The sequence below is a fragment of the Heterocephalus glaber genome, unplaced genomic scaffold (genome assembly GCF_053883595.1).
Source record: "Heterocephalus glaber isolate CG9 unplaced genomic scaffold, H.glaber_assembly_v1.0 deba00000071, whole genome shotgun sequence".
Lineage (NCBI taxonomy): Eukaryota > Metazoa > Chordata > Mammalia > Rodentia > Bathyergidae > Heterocephalus > Heterocephalus glaber.
Window position 1 is genome coordinate 34,951,915 of NW_028258137.1, and position 19,663 is coordinate 34,971,577.

General features: G+C 52.0%; 1 protein-coding gene across 2 annotated transcripts in view; it reads right to left on the bottom strand.

The window, feature by feature from the left end:
• Positions 1-5,571: 5,571 nt before the first annotated feature.
• Nkd1 (NKD inhibitor of Wnt signaling pathway 1) overlaps positions 5,572-19,663 on the bottom strand; it is a 99,076-nt gene continuing 84,984 nt past the window's right edge. For both annotated transcript variants that reach the window (XM_004847946.4, XM_021260930.2), the window contains exon 10: positions 5,572-19,545. In XM_004847946.4, the coding sequence (XP_004848003.2) occupies positions 18,956-19,545 (590 nt within the window). In that variant the 3' untranslated portion in view covers positions 5,572-18,955. The remainder of the gene's footprint in view (positions 19,546-19,663) is intronic.

The window sequence follows — 19,663 nt, forward strand, 5'->3', positions numbered from 1 at the left end:
CTCTGCAGCCCACAGGGTCTGCTTGGTTTCCGCTCTGAGGTCACTACCCTAAAATTCTTCATGCTTTCTGAATGAGAGGCTCAAATTTTCATTTTGCCCCGGACATGTAAATTAGGTGGCCTGTTCTGGTGTTGGGTGCAGAACTCACCCCATAAATCATTACTGCAGGGAGCACAGACAGCACCTTGAGGATCAGACCCTGTGCCCTGCCCTCCCTCAAACCTCTTTCTGAGAGCTTGGCCAGGTCCCCACCCAGGCCTAAGGAGAGAAAGAAAAGGGAGAGATGGCAGGGCAGATGGGGAATGGGCAGGGGACCCAGATCACACCTGGGTCTTCTGACTCCTCCCTGCGGCTCCTGGTCCCCGCAGGCACCTCAGAAACAGTGACAGCAGAGCCCTGGAGCCAGGAGGGGCTCGGGGCCATGGAGGGGGGTCCCTGCCGCCCTCCCCACTCCAGAGCTGCGCTCAGAAACAGATGTGCTGAACCCACATCAGCCTGCACACCTGCAGGGCCAGGTACACACCTGGTTAACCGACACCAGGAGGGCCTTCAGGCTCCACTGGTCCAGGCTGACCCGGAGCTGGGTGCAGCCCACCCCAAGATCCCCCGTTAAACCACCTGAGCCCCATCGGGGCCTTCAAGCCCTTTTCCCTCCTCCAGCCCCAAACTCCACTTCTAATAAAAGGAAGCTGTCCTCTCACTGTTTCCGGTGGGCCACAATATCCAGCCAGGATGGACTGCTGTGTTGCTGTTGCCTGTATTTACTTTTATGGCTATTTTTCCTGCTATGGACTAATACTGTTTTCTTTTATTTATGGTGGTGGTGGTGTGGGGGGGTAAATGTCCTGAAGTGCATTTCTGTTCTGAAAAGGCAATCTGTATAAATAACTGCCAGGGTGACAATGATATCGGAAATCATGAAGCAGGTCTTCAGGGAAAGGACAAGGGAAGTCCTGGGCCGGGCACTGCTACAGAATGGACACTGAGGCTCAGGGAGGGAGGGGACAGGACGAGAGTCACATAGATTGGTGGCAACACTGCATCTCCTGCTCCCAGCCCAGTGCTCCCTCCCTTGTGACCCGCCAGCCTTCCCAGCTGCGATTCCTAGTGATTCTGGAAATCCCTTGCACCAGGATTCTTTCCCCACCACGGTCCCTGAGCCATTTAAAAACCCAAGCTGGGGCCCGGGATTTAGCTCAGTGGTTCTGCCGCCTGCCTCGCAAGCACAAGGTCCTGAGTTCAATTCCCAGTAGCAAAAAAAAAAAAAAAGATAAAAACCCAAGCTGCAGAGGCAGGCGGGGCACAGGGCTCACCCCGGCTTAACAATGCTCAGACAAGCAAGTCTGGCGCCTGGAAATCATGTTTCTACTCAACTGCCTTCACCACCTTCCTCTTAGCAAATCTTCCTAGCTCAAGTTTTAAATGCTCTTCTCCTTTTGCTGTGATCAAAGGAGTAGCTTGTTCCCCTGATAGGGGACAAAAGATGTCAGAGAGACTCGGGGGAGAGTACAGTTGCCACCCCTTCCTTTCGCCTGGAGGAAAGAGACAGGCAGGGCAGCTGGGGCTGGGTGGCTCTTAGGATGAGGGCAGCTGTGTGTGTACAGAGATAAGGGCACTAGTCAAGCAGGCACACAAAGGGGTCCCGGGGACAGGCTGATAACTTGGTGCCAGTAGCTGACATCAGTTGGGTGACCCCCATTTGCTTTGGGGTAACCACACTTCAGGAGGTGTAGACTCCATCCCAGCTCTGGGGCTGTGTGACTCAGACATGGCCAGCAGGAGTCTTGCTCACTCCTGATCATGGTGATTGATTCTGAGGTGGGTGTATGACCCAATCAGAGCAATAGAGGAGCATCTTTGGGCCCTTTAGACCCACTTCTTGGCCTTTGTGTAGCAATGCAAACTTGGAGCTGCTAGGGATTTTGCCTGAGAGGAAGTGAGGAAATGGAGTGTCCAAACAGAGAAATGGACACTGAGTCCTGGTGATCTTTAGCTCCTAGATCAAGCCACACCTGAATGTAGAACAGGAAAATCTCTTTTTTACTTAACCTGTTGAGTTTTTTCCTTTTCTTTGTGACAAAAGACAGACATTTCCTGGTCACTCTTATCACTTGAGGCTCTATCCTCAGGCGCATCACCTCCTATAGTGTCCCTCTTTCTTTGCCCTAAGAACTTTCCAATCAGTCTCTCCCATCAGTCACATTTCTAGGCTCATTACACCAGCACTGTAGAGGGCACAAGTCCAGATGGGGAAGTCTTGCCTCAGGGCTATAGCACAAGGACAGCTCCTGGCATGAGTCATGTCTTTGCTGTTGTCTCTGTCTGGTGTCTTCCCATACACCCGTCAGCCCTAAGGAATGGCTTCAAAGTCCCTGTAGTCCCGTGACTCCCACAGCCTAGGTCACTCTCCTTGAACTTGACAGGCCAATTTCTAGTCCCTATGAGAAACATCTGACACCTACTCTCGTCCTAGGCATGGTAAGTGCAGGAGCAGTCGAGAATCAACACTACTACCTACCCGGTGCCCACCGCCCGCTGCACCACCTCAGGCCCTCTCCTGGGTTCCCCCACCTGCTGTGGATGGGCTGAGGTAGGTGCAGGCTCAGCCCTGGCCTCCACAGGCACAGGACAGGCATGGTCCCAGGCCTCAGGGAGCCCACAGCAGGGAAAGAGAGGAATCAAGCAGCCCCCCAGCCCTGTGTCTTGCGCTTCTGCCTGTTAACAGCATCTCCACCCTCCCTGACTCGGGCATTTCCTCAGCTCCCAGCCTGAGAACTAGCCCCAGTTTCTCACTTGTACGACAAGATAGAAGAGCCACCCGAGATCACCCAGTAAGGAGCAAAGTGAGTCTCAGACTGGGGAAGGTGCAGAGCCCCTGGACAGAATGGCTGGGATCCAAATGCCACCCTCCAATTTCCTGGTTCAAAGCTCTTTAGGCACCTTTCTCTTCCTCCTGTGAGGCAGGAGTGCAGACTTTCTTTCAAACTCCTAAACTTCCCATAAGAAGGAGGGATTGAAGCCAGGCCTGGTGGCACTCACCTATAATCCCAGCACTCTGGGAGACTGAGCCAGGAGGATTGCAAGTTCAAGCCCAGCCCGGACAATTTAGCAACTTAATGAGACTTTGTCTCAAAATAAAGAATAAAGTAGGACGTGGTGATGCATGCCTGTAATCCCAGCACTTGAGGAAGCTGATGCGGGATGATTGCAAGTTCAAGACCCATTTGGGCAATTTAACAAAAATTTGTCTCAAAATAAAAACATTTTTAAAAAGGGGCTGGGGATGGAGCTCAGTGGTAGAGTACTGGGTTTGATCCCCAAAACCACTAATTAACTAACTGAAAAATAAATGACTGGGGATGTAGCTCAGTGCAAAGGCTCAGGGTTTAATCCCCAGTACAGCAAAAAAAAGAAAGAAGAAAAGGGTTGGAGAGCGAAGCTTCTCAGCCACAGCCAAGGTTCGTCTTAAGCCAACTGGGTCCCTTGGAGACACCCTGACTCCGGGCTCTCTTGTGGGTCCTGGTCCCTGGCTCAGGTTGTCCCAAGAGAGCCACAGTAGCAGTTCGGCCACCAAGGACCAGACAGGGCCAGCCTCAAGCCCCTGAGCCCCCACTGCCCTTTCCCCGTACACAGATGTGGTTACATTGTTCACCATGGGACCAGGAAGGCCACCACGGCCACCATTAGAAACCTGATCCCAAGTCACTGATTAAAACCAGGAGGGGGTTTTAATCAGCCCGGCCGTATGCTATTTAGCCAAAGATGAAAGCACAAGTGATAAGCATCATCTCCGAGAGGATATCGTTAAAGGAAGAGCAGAGCACTGAGTGGCATCTTTCATCATTACAGCGGCCTGCCAGGTCTCATCAGGGGCTCCGAGAAGCATCTGGACCCTGTCTATTAACCAGTGCTCACAATGTCATTGTGTCGGATGCCAGCTCCCAGGCCCACTCCACACTGAACTTCTAAATATACAATGAACACTATTAATTATAGTTACCAAATCACCAGAATGATCCTTCATTAACTTAACTACCTCTTGTATTTTATCTGGAGATTATATTCTGTCTGTTCTGCATTCCCACATTTGAAGCCACCCATTGGCAGGTGGCCTGTGATGTGTGGCAAGCCACTTGCAGGAAGCTGGCCTGTCCTCCTGTCCCCTCCTCCACAGGCCGGAAGCCACAGAGGCCTCCAGAGTACTCTGTGTGCTTGTCAGGCAGGAGCAGGGGCTGGGAGATGGAGGCGATGGCAGTGGAGCTCGGCAGACACCACTCATGGGCCCCTGGCAAGCTGGACCTCTGATCAGATCAGACAGAACCGAACAGTGTGTGTGGCAACATGGAGAAGAAATGGTGGTCATCGTCATCTGCATTGCTGTGGACCAGGGAGAGATCCTCGACCCCACCACTGGCAGCCTGGGATCATCCTGCTCACACTGGGCAGGGGCTTAGGGCATCACGAACCCACTGCAGAGATGGACAAACTAAGATTTGGAAAAGGGGAAATGATCTCGGGACTGCAGAGCAAACCATCAGTCAAGCTGGGCCTCCAGCTTGGTGGATCTAGCTCCCAAGGGATGAACACACCCTGTGTGTGCCTGGGTGACAGGTGCAACTGTGGAGTTGTCATTCAGGGAGTCTCACCCTGCTCCTCTTTAGCCAGAAGGGTGCGCCCCTGCCTGCTCCATTGCCTGGGGTTTGGCCCTGTGACTTGCTTAGGCCAATGGGTTGGGAGTATATACGGTGGCCACCACAGTCCCTGCTTGTTGGGTGGTCAAGAGATGCTCAGAGCAGGGAAGGAGGGAGGAAGCAAGGAGAGAGAAAGAGAGAGAGAGAGAGAGAGAGAGAGAGAGAGAGAGAGAGAGAGAGAGAGAGAGAGAGAGACATAAGGCATAGCCTGGCTTCCTAAAAGGTCCTATGAAGATTACACAACTATACCTGGCCTAAGCACTGCTTTGCCTCCAGTGGAATTTGGGACCCTGGCATCTCAGCATGGGGAGGAGCAGTATATTCTGGGGTGCAGAGTCCTCTATTGTCTAAGGACATTAGGACAGGGAGGAGAAATGAGGCAGGAATGTGGGAGCTCCCCAAGGCTGGACTGCTAGTGCCAGCGAGCCCTCATCCCCTGGGCAGCTGATGGGTCTGGGCAGGGATGCAGCATAGTCAAAGCGATGTTCTAAACACCCCACTGTCTGCAGCAGAGGGACCAACAAGAGGGAACAGGGCCAGACAGGGACCTTGCAGGGCTGGCTCCACTGGAGGAGCAGCTGGAGTGGAGGGTGGTGGGGCTGGAATTTCTGGGACCAGTCCCCAAAGGCTGAGAAGGCACAGCCAAGGATGACTCCTGAGCTCCTGGGATGGGCTGTCTTGCCACTGGCTGAACTGGGGAGAAGGCTGGGGTAAGATGATGAGTTATTTTTGTTGTTGTTGGTTTGGGGGGGGGGCATGTAGCTGGAACTCCTTGCCCACAGCCTGGAGATGGTCATTGTGGCCATGGGAGTAGATGACACCCCAGAAAGTGAGTCCATGGAAAAGACAAGAAGGCCAGGGCTGAGACCTGAGCAACATCTCTATTTTTACATTTTTTATTTTGAAATAATTATAGATTCATAGGAAGTTGCAAAAATATCACTGAGAGGTCCTGTGTTGCCATGTGTGATGCCATCTTAAAAGGAGAACTAGGCAGAGGTGACTGCCAAAGAGGGCATGAGAGGCTGCAGGAATCTAACAGAAAAGCAGTTTCACTTTGGATCTGGTTTGGCTGTAAGCAAGAGTGGTGCAAACAAGCAAGAAATGATTTCTTCCTCATAGAAGACAGTGGCACCTTGGTACTCACTGTTAATTGGTTCTGGGAGATGCACCAAGTACCAAAAACAAGTACCAAACGAATTGCTTTGGCTGGAAAAGGTAGCAAACCATGAATCACAAGGCAATCGACACTGACAAGTTCTAGCTTGTACATCAAATACCAAACAAATGACCAGTACAGGGACAAAATGTTCACATCCAAATGCATGAGTACCAAATCCAATGGGTTTCAAACCAGAAAAGTATCAAGGTACGACTGTAATCTAAATGTGGGTGTCCAAGCCCAGAACAGAGGTCGCGCTTCTCTACGTCCTCAGAGACACAGGCTTCTTCCAGCCACTCCACCATCTCTAGGGTATTGTCTTTGTTCTCCCGGTCCAAAATGGTGGCTAGAATTCCACCTATTACAATCTCCTTTCCGTGCAACAAAATGGAAGAAGGGACACAGAATAAAAGAGATAACAAGTATATCTTTTTTCTTTTCTGGTGCTGGAGCTTGAACCCAGGACCTCTGCATTGAGTGACATTCCCAGATCTTTTTACTTATTTTGAGACAGGGTTTCACTAAGCCATTGAGTTGTCCAGTCTGGGTTCAAACCTGCAGTCCTCCTGCTTAGGCTACCCAAGTGCTGGGATTACAGACATGTGCCTTGGTGCCCAGCTACAAATAAGCTATCTTTTTTTTTTTTTTTTGGTACCAGGGATCAAACTTTGGACCTTGCGCTTGTGAAGCAGACGACAGAACCACTGAGCTAAATCCCGGGCCTAAATAAGCTATCTTTAAGGAAGATTCCCAGGAGCTGCCTGCCACATGAAACTTACCAGACACATGATTAGAATTTAGCTGTAAAATTTAGCTGCAAGTGTCTCAGAAGTGCAGTCTTTATTCTTGAATTTGAATCCAAAGTTTCTGTTACCAAGGAGGAAAGAGAGAACAGATCCCGACTAGCAACCAGCATCCTGTGCACAGAGTTCACAGGCACAGGGATTCTAACAGGTAGGGGGTAGTCAACATCATGGGAAATGCCCAAGAAACCAAGACAAGTGGCTGATGATGTGTCCCATGGATTTAGGGACCAAAAAGTCAATGACAACTTAATAAGGACAATTGTCCATCTGACCCCAGAGCTCTACCTCTTTCCGGTGGGTGGGGAGAAAGGCAGAGGCGATGGAAATGGAGGTGTTAGGCAGAGAGTGCCAATCCAGACCAGGAGATGGCAGCGCACTGGCAGGAAAGGGAGGTGAGGGAAGGCGGGGTTAGGGTACCAAGGAACTGATGATTTGGGAAGACCCAAGACACTGTGAGAAGGACAGAGGGAGATGCAGATTTTATGGCCTCCAAGGCAGTTTACAGTGGGGCCCAGGAGTGGATGGTTACAGAAGAGAGTAAAAGGAGGTCTCCATGGGGGCAGGTGTCACACAACTGAGAGCTAGGGTCCAGGCAGGTGTGGAAATCCCCCAGGGGTAGGGAGAGGCGGAGGCTGGGCCTTGCTCGAGTGCTCCCAGGTGTCTGCAACTCCACCGCCCTCTTTAATGTTCTCCTGGTTATTATGACACCTGCCCAATGCATCAGTGGTTCCCCATGGGTTTCCAGGAGGCTATCCAAACTGCTCACCGTCTCCTTCCAGGCCTTCCCTGAGCACCTAGCGCAGATCAGTGGGCTGCCCCACCGGCTGGGTCAGTCACAGCCCACACACCTGCCACCTGGCCTCTTCCTCCTCCTCCTCCTCTCGTGTCTCTCCCATCAATTTCTTGTTTCATAAAAATCAATTTCTGTCCTGTTTTTGCCATGTACATAAAAGACTGTGGCATCAATTAGCCTTCGTTCTCCCTCCCCCATCCGTTTTCCTCTTCGTCTTTTTTGGAAACCTCTTTGTAGGGAAAATCTCATATTTCAGCAATTTGCATTATCCACACACTCAGCTTTGAAGTTCTAAGTTATGGTAAAAAAAAGGCCCACTTATCTGCCCATAAAAAATGTTCAAAGCTTATAAATTCCCTGAAACAGATGTACATTATCATTGGATTTGCCTTTCTTTTTGCTAGAGCATGCCTAATAGCGTTTCGGCCGCCCCCTGGCCCCAGTACCCCGCCCCCATTAGCATCTTGTCTCTGCAGAAGCCCGCTCCCCACTGAGCCAGGCCGACTTCAAAGGTCCCGCGCTGTCTGTGAGAAGCACTACACAAAGTGGGAACATAGGGACCTTTTAAATCCCCCACGTTTAAGTCAATATCATGCCTCCCTTCTTTCCCCTCTCCCAGCAGAGGGACGTAAGTCAGCTGCTCCTGCTCTGTCTCTGAGCACCAGTTCAGCAATTACCAGAGCCAGACAGAGGCGTCTCCCTCCCTGGCTCTCCCATCCCTGCCCTCTCTCTTTCCCACATTCCTTTTTCTTCCTTCATCGCTTGAGAAATGCTGCTCAACAGCAAGGAAGGGAGTGCTGACCCCAGGTGTGGACAAATAAGTGGCTCCTAAAGGCTTTCAAGGGGACACAGGTCACCAACAACTTCTATTGGTTGAGTCGCCACTGTATCCTACAATAAGAATCCCCTCTCCAGGCCGCTGTCTCCAATTCCTCTCCATGCCAAGGCCAGATTGTCACATCTTGTTGTCCCCTTGCTGCTTTTCCAACTTTTTGGTGTCTTTTAGGGTGATGTCCCCTGTACCCTGCAGGCCCTGCCCACCTGGTGCATCTTCCTTGCCGCCTGTGCTCAGCCATGCTGGCTTCTTTCAGTTCTTCCCAAGTCCACCCCCTGCCACCTCAGGGCCTTTGCACGAGCTACCCCCTCTATCTTTCCATCTGACCAACTCCTCAACCTTCCACGTACATCTTGGAGAGTTCCCTTCCTGCCCCTAACCCCAATCACATCCCCTCTGTTCCCTCTTGAATCTCCCAGAAGTTATCACCATGTGTAACACTGTCACCTCTGTGTGAGAGATGTTACCCCACTAGCCTGCAAGCTCCACAGAAGTACATAGAGATGATGTCTGCTTGGCTTAGTGCTGAGCATGGCTGCTGACGGATAGTAGTTGGTCACTAAATACTTGAAAGTATCGGTGGACAGAGGATCCTGGAGATAAGAGGCTGGGATGGGTGTCGACCTAGGAAAGGTCAGCAAGGCCAGGGCTGACCCCTCTGAGCAGCGAGGGCCAAACTTGGGCCATTCTTTGCTTTGTCCAAATCTTGCCTAAAGTTCCTTGTAAGGGAAGGGTAATCACACCCCAGAGACTGCCTTGCTACAATGTAACTGCACAGCAAGATAATCCAATGTCAAATTCTTTCTCCAGAAGGAAAAAAGGAAGGAAACAAAGGAAGGAGGGTTGGAGGAAGAGAGGGAGGGAGAGAGGAAGGGAGGGAAGAAAGAAAGGTCACAGTGAAATATTTTGGCCAGTTTCTAGACCAAATCACAATCAGATGCTGTTTTTGAGGACAGTCAGAGGAAGTGGAATCAGGTGACCTTGGCTAAGATGGCCAGGGGCCCCCACTCCATCTGGAGAGGATCTGGCCAGGGAACCTGAGCCACCCGAGGTCACAAGGACCCCTGCACCTGGACTGTGCTCAGAGCACAGCGTTACCCCTTTCTTTCAAGTACCCCAGCCCCGAATGTCCCAGCCAAGTCCCAGTTCTCCGCCTGTGCAAATGCTGCTGTCCCTGTCTGCTGGCAGAATCAATTTGTTCATGTGCCTGAGCACCAGGATCCCATGGGAAAGATGCTCCGGTGCCCATCTGTGTTTACAAACCCAGCCACCAAAGATGCCTTGTGTGTGACAGCAGGCCACATGCTGGGTCTGGCTGTGGGCCACACTCAGGGAGCCAGGAGTGTGTATGCTTCAGCTGCTCAGCAGGCATCTCACAAGCACCTCCTTCCCTGGGCCCATGGTGGACAAGACAGTGCCTGGGGAAAGTGGATCGTCAGGCAGCAACATGGCTGAACATGGATGCTCACTATTCGCAGGGGCTGTGCTTGTGAATTCACCTACACACTCAAATTTATCTGTAACTCTGAAATCAAGATTTGTGGTGTTTCTGTGGTTGTTCACGGACCCGTGCAGAGCAGCAGGAATTTTGAGCTGCCAGGCTGCACGTTCCCAGATGAGGTTGAACAAGGCCATGCTCAGCCTTCTTGTTCCAGCTCTCCTCTAGCAAACAAATGTCCTTTTCACGGTCTATTTAGTGCCACTGTGCTTTGTGCTAGTGATTTTGCTGCCTCGTGTGAAAGTGCCCTCTGGTGTCCCCAAGCACAAGAAGCTGTGATGTGCCTGAAAGAGAAACTACATGGGTTCCATACACTTCATTTGGGCTTGTGGGACAGTGCTGTTGGCCGAATTCAAGGTGAATGGAACAATAGCCATTGAAGAAGGTGACTTTAAACAGTGACACACAAAACAGGGGTCTGCATCCATTGGCCAATGTCAAGGTTGAGACAAGAGGCTGGCAAGAATGTCACCCTGAATCTCCCCTGGGAGCAGGGCTCAGTGCTTGCTGATGAATTCAGTGTTCAAGGCAAAATTAGTGACATAACCACTGGGATAGATAAGCACAGATGTAGTCACAAACATGGCCAGCACTGGGAGTGCCAGGGACCAGTGGGCACCACGAGAACCTGGGCCTCAGCCAGGCCAGTATCCCTTACTCCCAGGGCTCCACTCCCTCACATTGTCCCGGACTTGGTGGCCCAGGGAGCAAGACTGGCTTTGGTTGGTCTTTGTCAATGCCTGTTGGCTCCTGGAAGCCTGGGTCCAGTGACTAATGGCTTGTCCCTTGGACAGGTGTCACACTTATGTTTAGCCCTACCGTGTATTAAACATGGGTTTGGTAAGTTGCTTGTCTGGACTGTAACTCAGCTTCCTTGTTGGTTTCCTCACAGCACTGTTCTGAAGACACCAGGGACACTGGTTGAGCACACAGCAGGTGCTCCATAAGTGGGGGGGCTCCGTGATTTAGACTCCTCAGCATCCTGGGGCTCAGGTTTGGGCGAGAGTCCCTGAGAGCAAAGACAGTCCCAGATGAGGGGCCGCCAACGATGGTTCCAAGGGACTCCCCTCCCCCAAAGGCTTCTAGGCTGCAGCCCCTACCACTCCCCCAGAGCAGTCACTCACGGGGGGCATATTCAGACCTGGGGACAGTGTCCTGTGCAAATGCGGTATTGAGGGCCCAGAAGAAGACAGGACCTTGTCAAGTCCACACTGCCAATCTGGTCTGGAAGGAATGAAGTGACCCCATGGAGCTTGGGAGGGAAGAGCAACGAGTCAGATGGAGTGGCCCTGAGCATGTGGCAGAGAGGGCGTATGTGGGGCAGCTGCCTCACTGGGGGCTCTGAAGCCAGGGTGGGGGAAGGCACCTTCCATGATTTGGGAGAACATCTCCTTCCTCAATGCCCTCGGAGGCACAGTCCCACTGCCTCTGACACGATGCCACTGATTGACAGCCTACTATGTGCTGAATGCTCCATGCACATTTAATCCAATCCTCACAACAGCTCTGTGAAGTGGGCACACTGATTAGCTGTGTTGCAGAGAAGGAAACCAAGGCACAGAGAAGTCAGGCCCCGGATCCAATGGCACACAGCTGGTAAATAGCAAAACTAGGGTTGAAAGTCCCTGCTGTCAACAATGGGCCATTCTGCCCACTCTAATCGAGGCCCAAGCCTGCATGCTATGGTCTGGCTCCTGGCTCCTGAAGATCTATCCACTCATCCAGATCTGACATGGCAGGTCCAGAGAATTTACAGCACATCCTCTTGTGTCTGCAGGAGCTACAGTCAGTGCCTGGGCTGGACAGGGCAGTGCTGGGTCCCCTGCTGAATCCCTCCAGATTGGCAACCTTTCTGCTCCCCACTCCAGGAGAGCTGGGTGGTGTCTTTCATTCAGAGCTCCAAGTGTAAGATGGTCCTCTCACATTTACTGCCTTGCTGAAGCCACACAGGCCTCCATAGGCCCATTTCACAGAGAAGCAAACTGAGGCTGATAGGTGAGGCCACTGCAAAGCCAGAGGGAACCAGCTGATCTTTGGAGCTAGAGCTCAGTCTACCCACTTTGGCACTTTGCAGAGTGTACGGGCAGAAGGGGGGATATGCTGTGAGTGAGGGTCTCCGGGCTGCCCCCACAGGCCTCCTATGCCTGCAACTCCCATTAGCCCTTCTCCTGGATGAGTCTCCCTCATTAGGCCATTTTTAACTGGCATGGCTGACTCCCAGGGTAAGGGGGTGAGGGAGGCCAGGGTCACGGGCTTCGAGGCCAGGCAGGCACAGGGACAGGTGGAAGGGGTGTGCGCCATCCGAAGGGGCAGGCATTCCTCAGCTCCAGCAGTTTGCTGCTGTGGAAGTGTGAGCCTGATCAGAAAATGTGATCTCCTTTTCTGATTTTTATACGAAAAGCCTCAAATCTAGATTTTTAGGTGAACCCTCCAGATTTTGGCAATTCATTCAAAATGACTGAAACCATGATGGGTCAAACATTACCCAGTGGGTAATGCTAGGTATGGTGCTGGCATTCAGAGGGCCAACTCCCAGAGGCTGGGCACGGAGTGGGAAGGGTGAGGAGGGATGGAGTTCCAGACCCCACAGCTTCTCAGGGGCTGTGGCTCTAGGCAGGACTTGCCCTGTGTTGTGCACCAAGAGACGAGGCACAGGGCACCACTGGACTGGCATGTTGGTCGAGGCTGGGGATGCCCCCTCCCCAGATGGTCTTTGGCAGGCAGCAGGGGCCACAGGCCAGAAGAGGCCTGTGAGCTGGTCTGGGCCCAGCTTCCGGGACAAGTGTCTACCTGGACCATACCCCCAACCGAAATCTTAGTTCTCCTATCTCTCCAATGGGAGGAAACCACGATGAACATCTGATCATCACAATGAAGATATTTTCCTTTTAAATAAAGCTAAATTATGGCCTTACTTTAAAAAAAATGCTCTAAATAACTGAAGACTACAGGATTTTCCCCTTCTGTCCTTTTCTTCTTCTTCTTTTAGTTGTTAACATCCTTATTTAGCAAAATTAAAACTTGGCAATGTTGTGTTGCTTTCCCAAATTTTTATTTGAAATGTTCCTGCTTTGGAAAACTCCAAAGTCAAGAACACACAGGCAGAAGGATGCCATGCATGGAGCCAGGATTGTGAACTCTTTCATCCCCTCCCTCCTCCCTCCCTCCCCTTACTTCCACTTCTTAACCACCTACCATGTGCCATGCTCTAAGGAAACAGCACTGCCTCAGAAGCCCCTGCCCACAGGGACCTGGCAGGCCAGGAGAAAGACAACCCAGAACCGGGGATCCAACCTTCCCGCTGCCTCTCTGTCTGGGCACCAGCTAGGGCAGCTCTGGGAAGCGAGGCCTTGTTGGAAAAGGAAAAGCAAGCCTCCAGCTTTGATGCAGGCATCCAGAATTCTGGCATCAGAAATAGCTAGAAAAAAGTTGCTTTGGTGGTGTAGGTGGAAGTCAGAGTTCAGGTGGGGAAGGGCTAATTCTTTCTATGCTGTGGGGACTTTAAGGCCTTGGTCCTTCTCTGCTTGTCACCCTAAGGTCTGAGTGACAGCCAGGGTGTCCTGGACTTTTCTCCAGGCTTGTTCTCAGGTCCTGGCAGCTCTTTAAGGAACCTTGTACCCTAGTCCTTCTCCTAAGACCCTAATGCCCTCCTCATATACCTCTCCTTGCTGACGGGGAGCTGAGGAAGGGCCCTCAGACGTGACCCCACAGCAGCCCCTTGTGGTGGCAGCACAGGATCCCACAAGCTTGGAGCCAAGCTGGTCTGCAGCAAGGCAGGACCACTGGCGGCTGCTCTCAGCCCACTTCCCAAGGCTGGTCTTGGTCCAGGGCCCTGAGGACACATGAAGGCTGGGGAGGGAGGTTTTCAAGAGTTCGTGCCTATCCCCCTAGTGGCAGGTTTCGATCTTCAGCCATGGGAGGGCAGTGACTGTGTGGTCCCGGCACCAGGGGTCACTCAGATCACCCTAGCTGGAGGACACTCAGACTCACTAAATCTGCCTCTCCTGGGGGCCCATGGCTTTAGGGTAAGGGAGGAGGGGTGTTACCGAGTCCTCCAGTCCTGTCCTCTGGCAATCATGGCCACTTGCTCCACATCCATGAAGTATTTGGATTCCAGGAGGGGCAGGGGTCTGCCTCCCCTACATTAATGCTCATCCTCCTTTGAGGCAGCTCCTGGGCCACCACCCTGCTTGTGCCAAGGTGTAGGCCCCGTGGGTCCCCAGACCGTGTGAAGTCTCTGGGCCCAAGTGCAGCAGCTTTTTCTGGGGGTGGGGAGTGCATCAAAAGCACCGGTCCCTGAACCTCACCCTAGACCCACCCAATCCCACCGCACCCTAAGAGATTCCCACAGACCCTGAAGTTAGGCATGTCCCTCAAAGGGCACTCCGAGATCATCTGGGGAAACTCAAGACTTTAGTCTCAGACTAAACGCATAGGATGTCACCCGGGAGCCTGAAACATCACAACACCTAGGCCACACCCTAGACCTGCGAATCAGCATCATCAGAGGTGGGACCCAGGTACTCATCTTTGAAAACCTCTCCCCAGGTGATCTGAGCTCAGTACACACAGGATATGAGTCCCTGTGTGAGCCTCCTGCTCTGCCTGCCTCTACTGCCAACAGGCTGGCCTGGGCCAAAGCCTTGCCTGGAGGTTGAGTAGGGATCCTCTTGTTTCTGCCAAGCTTGAGGGTTAATAGTACTAGGGCTGTTCTACTATGTGGGAGAAGGCAGGTGTGTGTATGTGTGCGCGCGCTGTCTACACCGCTAGCAAGCTGGGGATGGGCACCAAGGCCAGGCTCTGCCAGCTTCTCCGCAGGACTTCTGCTTCGAAGAGGGCCTCGCCTTCATGTCCCTCCTCATGCTGGAGGAAGATGCAGGGTCCAGGAGGCTCTCTGCTGTCAGGAAAGTCACTCAGACGTAGCAGTCCTGGGAAGAGGGCTTAGGTTCGAAGGTCTGCTGCTGTGGGAATGATGAGACCAAGAACCAGACCAGAGCCCCCAGCAGAGTGACCATGGGACATGATAAAGGTTCATGCCTTGGAAAGAGGCCCTGGCATGGCTTTTAGGAGTCAATAAAGCTGGTGGCTGAACCATTTGTGCCCACTCTGTAAATCTCAGCTCTGCATGTGTCTGGGGAAGTGGAGGCAGGGGCAGGACTGGACAAGGCTGGAAAGACAGCAAGCTGCCTTGGGGTCTAGGGGCACACAACCCCCTGGTATCTGCTGCATAGCCGACAGCCCCATCTTCCAGGAGGAGCTGAGGGAGTTGGGTGGGCATTCTCAGCCCACTGGCTCTAAGTGCATTTTAGGGTCCCAAGGTGCTGACAGGCCTTGAGGCAGCTGGGTCATTATTATGGCTCCCAACAGATCCAGTGTTGAGGTGCAGATGCCCCTGCCCTCCTCCCACCTGAGACTGCCTTCCCTCTGGCCTAGTAATGATTTGGGATCTGACTGCTGAGGAAAAAAAGAAACAAAAAACTTCTGGCTGTTTGCTTTGCTGAGAAGTGTAACTGGCATGTTGTACACCAGCCCCCTTGGCTCCCTGACGTCCTGTGCTCTCTGGGAGAAGAAAGCAGGCCCTGGCTGCTGGGGGTCTCCTTAAGCACACCAAGTGTCCTTGGCACCCAGTGACACATCAGCAGAGATGGGCCATCCTGCAGCCGGCCAGCTAATGCCATGTGCATGTGTGCCTGCAGCCAGCAAAGCCACAAGTCTTTCTCCCTACAACTTCTCCAGGCCCCAGGGAACCCCACGCTGAATTCAGGGCCCAGAAGCAGCACCTGTCCTCTGGAATTGGGTCAGCTTTGCAAACAAGACCATACTTCTTGCCCACAGCAGCCTGCAGGAGCATGTGCTCAAAACCTCACATGGCTACCCTTCTCATTTTCTTTCCCTCCCCTCCTTTTCATTCCTCCCCTTTCTCTCTCCCTTCTGTTTTCTTTCTTCTTCCTTTGATTTCTAATTATTTCATACAACCACTTCCAGAGGTCACTTACAATAGCATCAAAATTGAAATCACACTTGCTCTTGAATTCAGCAGTTGTGTCAACACCTTCTGTCACCGGTGCTCTTGCCAGTGGACACAGGGACAAGCCGTATTCAAGGGCCCTCAAATACAGTGTGTCTGTCAGAGCCCAGGATGAGAGATGACTCTCAGGCCTGCAGGAGGGGGCAGTGCCTCTAGGCAAGAGAAGATAGAACAGCTGTTAGGAGAAAGGGGCAGAGCTCAATGACCAAGGGGTAAAAGCTCCAGATATATTAGGTTGCAGAGAAAAAGGGTGCAAGTATGAATACTATGCTGTTCCTTGAATAAAAATAAAAGGGTGGGGTGGGAAGGGGATTAAGCAGTAACTACAGGGATTTCTTTCTTAAAAATAGATCTGAAACTAATACCGCAAAATATCAGCATTTGTAAATTCTGGGTGATGTGTTCAGTTAATATTATACAATTTCCTATTTCAAATTTTGTGCTTCGAATTTTATTTTTGTACCAGGGATTGAACTCAGGCCCTTGGACTTGACAGGCAGGCGCTGGGCTGCTCAGCTATATTCCTGGTCCTGAATGTTTTAAAATTACAAAATTTATATGGGGAGATATCTTACATAAATGCTTTTATTCTGGTCTGGTAACAAAGGATAGCTACTTGGATAGTGCTTGCCAAGGGGAAACTGAGGTACAGCTGACAGGGTGCTGAGCCTTGAACCTAGGAACCACTGGCTGTGCTGCCAACCAGCACACCATGCCTGCAGCTGCTGGATGGCCCCAGGAAGCCAGCATCAGACACTGGTGAGCCGGACAGAGGCAAGTTCACTTTTATTGTATGCTTTTCATACTATTTGAATCTCTCACATGTACACATTACTACTTAATAAATGATTATTAGAAGCTGGGGCCAAACCAGTTTACCACGAAATAACAGGATCCTAACAGGTGTGGGGCAGGAGGAGGTAGTGACCTCTTCTCAGAAGCTGATTGTTCTGACACCACTAGGGCCAACACCATGGCTGGGTTCCACTGTTGTGGCTACTGTGGGCCCAGGGACCATTAGTTCCTGTCTTCTCAGCATCCCTCCCCTGATACCAGTGCTGCCACCAATGGAGAGGTGACCCCAGGTGGGTCATGGTAACTGGTATGAGATGGCCTAAGCCAATCCATGTCTTTGCTAGCTTTCCTCTAGTGGAAGAGCCTTCCCTTCTGATGTGGGATCCAGAATGCCACAGCCAGGGCTCTTGACACAGAGTATCTTAGGGTACAAGTCCAGAGAGAGAGAAGCAAAACCAAGTCCCAGCTTCATTCACACTTGGATCCTGTCATCTCAAAGCCAGCTCCCTCCCTGCTCTGGTTACATTCACCTCATCAGAGGTGGATCCTGACTGAACAGGGATGTCCAAACTCAGTGGTTACACCCTCTACAGTGGTTAAGGGATCCTACAGGAGACTAGAATCCTGGCACCGCTACCTCCTGTGTGGTCTCAAGAGAATGCCTTGGCCTCTGTGAGCTACAGATCCACTCCCTGAGCTTCCACGGCCCACCTTGTAGGGATGCCCTGAGGACTGTATTGATGTAGCTCACAGGATATAACAATTGAAGCCTGCTACCTTCAGAAATAGTTGCTTGCTAACCATATTAATCCAACTCGAGGGTCCCAGTCAGGGGACAGAGCAGCAGAAAGGAGGGCAGCTGATGTCCAGATTCACTGTCTGCTTTCAAGACCCACATTGCCAAGCTTCCTGGCCCTCTGGCTCCCAACCAGAACTCAGAGCAGAGAGGAAGGGTCAGGATGTTTGTCTCCCTGGAGGGTCCCCATAGCTGGCTGTATCCCTTGAGCAAATATCATGGCGCCTTCAGATATCCCCACCACCTAACCCTGTCTGGAAGATGGCTACAACTCAGGCCCAGGGGTGGGAGCGGCCCACCACAGTGCCAGCCATGAGGTTCTGCAGTCACTCTGTCCATAACCCCTTTATTCAACTCTCCTCAAATTACCCAATTTGAGTATGGGATCTGTTTTATGGAGAGACCCAAACTGGTTGACAGTGGTCTCTTTCCTGGTCTGGCCAGACAAAACCTTACTCTTTGGAGGATAGTGCCTCAGGATCCCAACTCTGGCCACCAGCCCCATTTCCCTCTGAGCTCTTGCACCCTGGCAGGTCTCTCCCAAATCTGTAGACCCCAAGCCCTGAGAAAGGACCTCTGAGGAGAGGGAAGTGGATAACATTGGGCCCTATCAGCAAGCACACAGGGTTACATTTGGGCTCAGGAAACACCTGAGAAGCAGACCACTGGTCCTGCACATCAACGAAGATACCTGAGTGTGTATTTATGAAAAGGTACACAGAGACAGGCAGTGGCATCTACCTAAGGTACAGAAAGCTATCAAGAACCACATAGGTATGTATCTGCTAATGGTAAAACACTGTTTCCACATCCTCTGTCAACCAGCACCACACAATTGCTTGCGCAGGGAAAACCCTGCTTGTTTGTGCAGTTGGTTTTCTCTAGTGGTTTCCAAAATGAGAAGGATGGTTATGGGGACAGTCCTTAAAGATGTGTGCATCTTTGAAAGAAGAGAGGAGAAGAAGGGGAAGGAAGAGGAAAAGTGTATTTTTATGTTGTGTACAGCAAAAAAGATGGGGCTGGTTCGAGGCAAGAGCATGGTCCCGCTGGAAAGGCGTGAAAGGTTACCCCAGAAAGGACAGCTAAGGGTCCGAGTTTGGGACACAAGAACAATAGCAAGGAGGTTTCACATTGCAGTCCGCCGAAATCCCTGGTAGCACAATGCAATCAGTTAAGGGCAAAACCGAATCAGAGTAACTAAGAGGTAGCAGCTGTTTGTCTTATTGGAGATTTCGAGGATCTCGAAGCTGGGCAGGGGAAGGAGGTTTTCCTGGAAGAGACTGGAGGGCAGAGTTGGGGCCGAGGGTGCCTGTGGCTGCAGTCCCAACCCAGAGTCAGTTCTCAGGTAAGTTACACAGTCCCCACAACATATAAATTAAAGTTTAGTTCTGTGTTTCCATATATATCCTACATGAAGGCTAGCTAAATATTAGTGGAGTAACAATAATTATTAATAACAATAATCGTCATAATAACAATAATTAATAGAATAATAATGCCTTGGGGCATCAGGGAAGGGTCCTTCATATGGTGGAAGGCCCTGGGGAGGCTCTAGGTCTGGTAGAAGTGGTGGTAATGGTGGTGATGTTCGTGATGGTGGTGGTGCTCGTGTCTCTGGACCGCCTGCCCGGCCTGGCTCTCATACACCACCATGGCGGGCAGCTCCCTCACCTGCTCCCGTCCCAAGACGGTGCTCCCAGTGGCCAGTGGTGCCTGCAGGCCCCGGCAGCCTGGCTGGCTCTCCTTGGCTCGGTGCTTGTGCTTCTTGTGCCCGAGAGGTGCCAGGCTGGGGAGAAGGGCCGGGCTGCCGGCCAGGTGGGCAGAGGGGGGCACAGCAGGGACAGCAGGTGCCAGAGGAGGTTTGCTTCTGGCCCCTCTGGCCATGTGGCCCACACCCATGCTCTTTCCCTGGGCCTTGGGGGACCTCACAAAGTGCTTGCTCCCATCCTGGGTACCCCGGAGCCGCTGCTGGAGCTCTGAGACCTTGGCGAATGGGGTGTCAAGGAAGTGGAAGGAGCCTGGGTCCGCACCTTGGGGCTTCCGGTGTGGGATGTGGATGGCTTCCGGCTCGTGGGAGCGAGATCGAGTAGGGTTGGAGGTGCGGGGGGGAAGTTCTGACTTCTGGGCCACTGAAGGGGAGCCTAGGAACCAAGTCAACAGACATTTAATGAGCACCTTCCATATGCTGAAGCTGAACCTCAGGAGTCACCCTCCTCCCAGTTCACCAAGACTGGTAACACCAGCTGCTGTCTGTCAGAG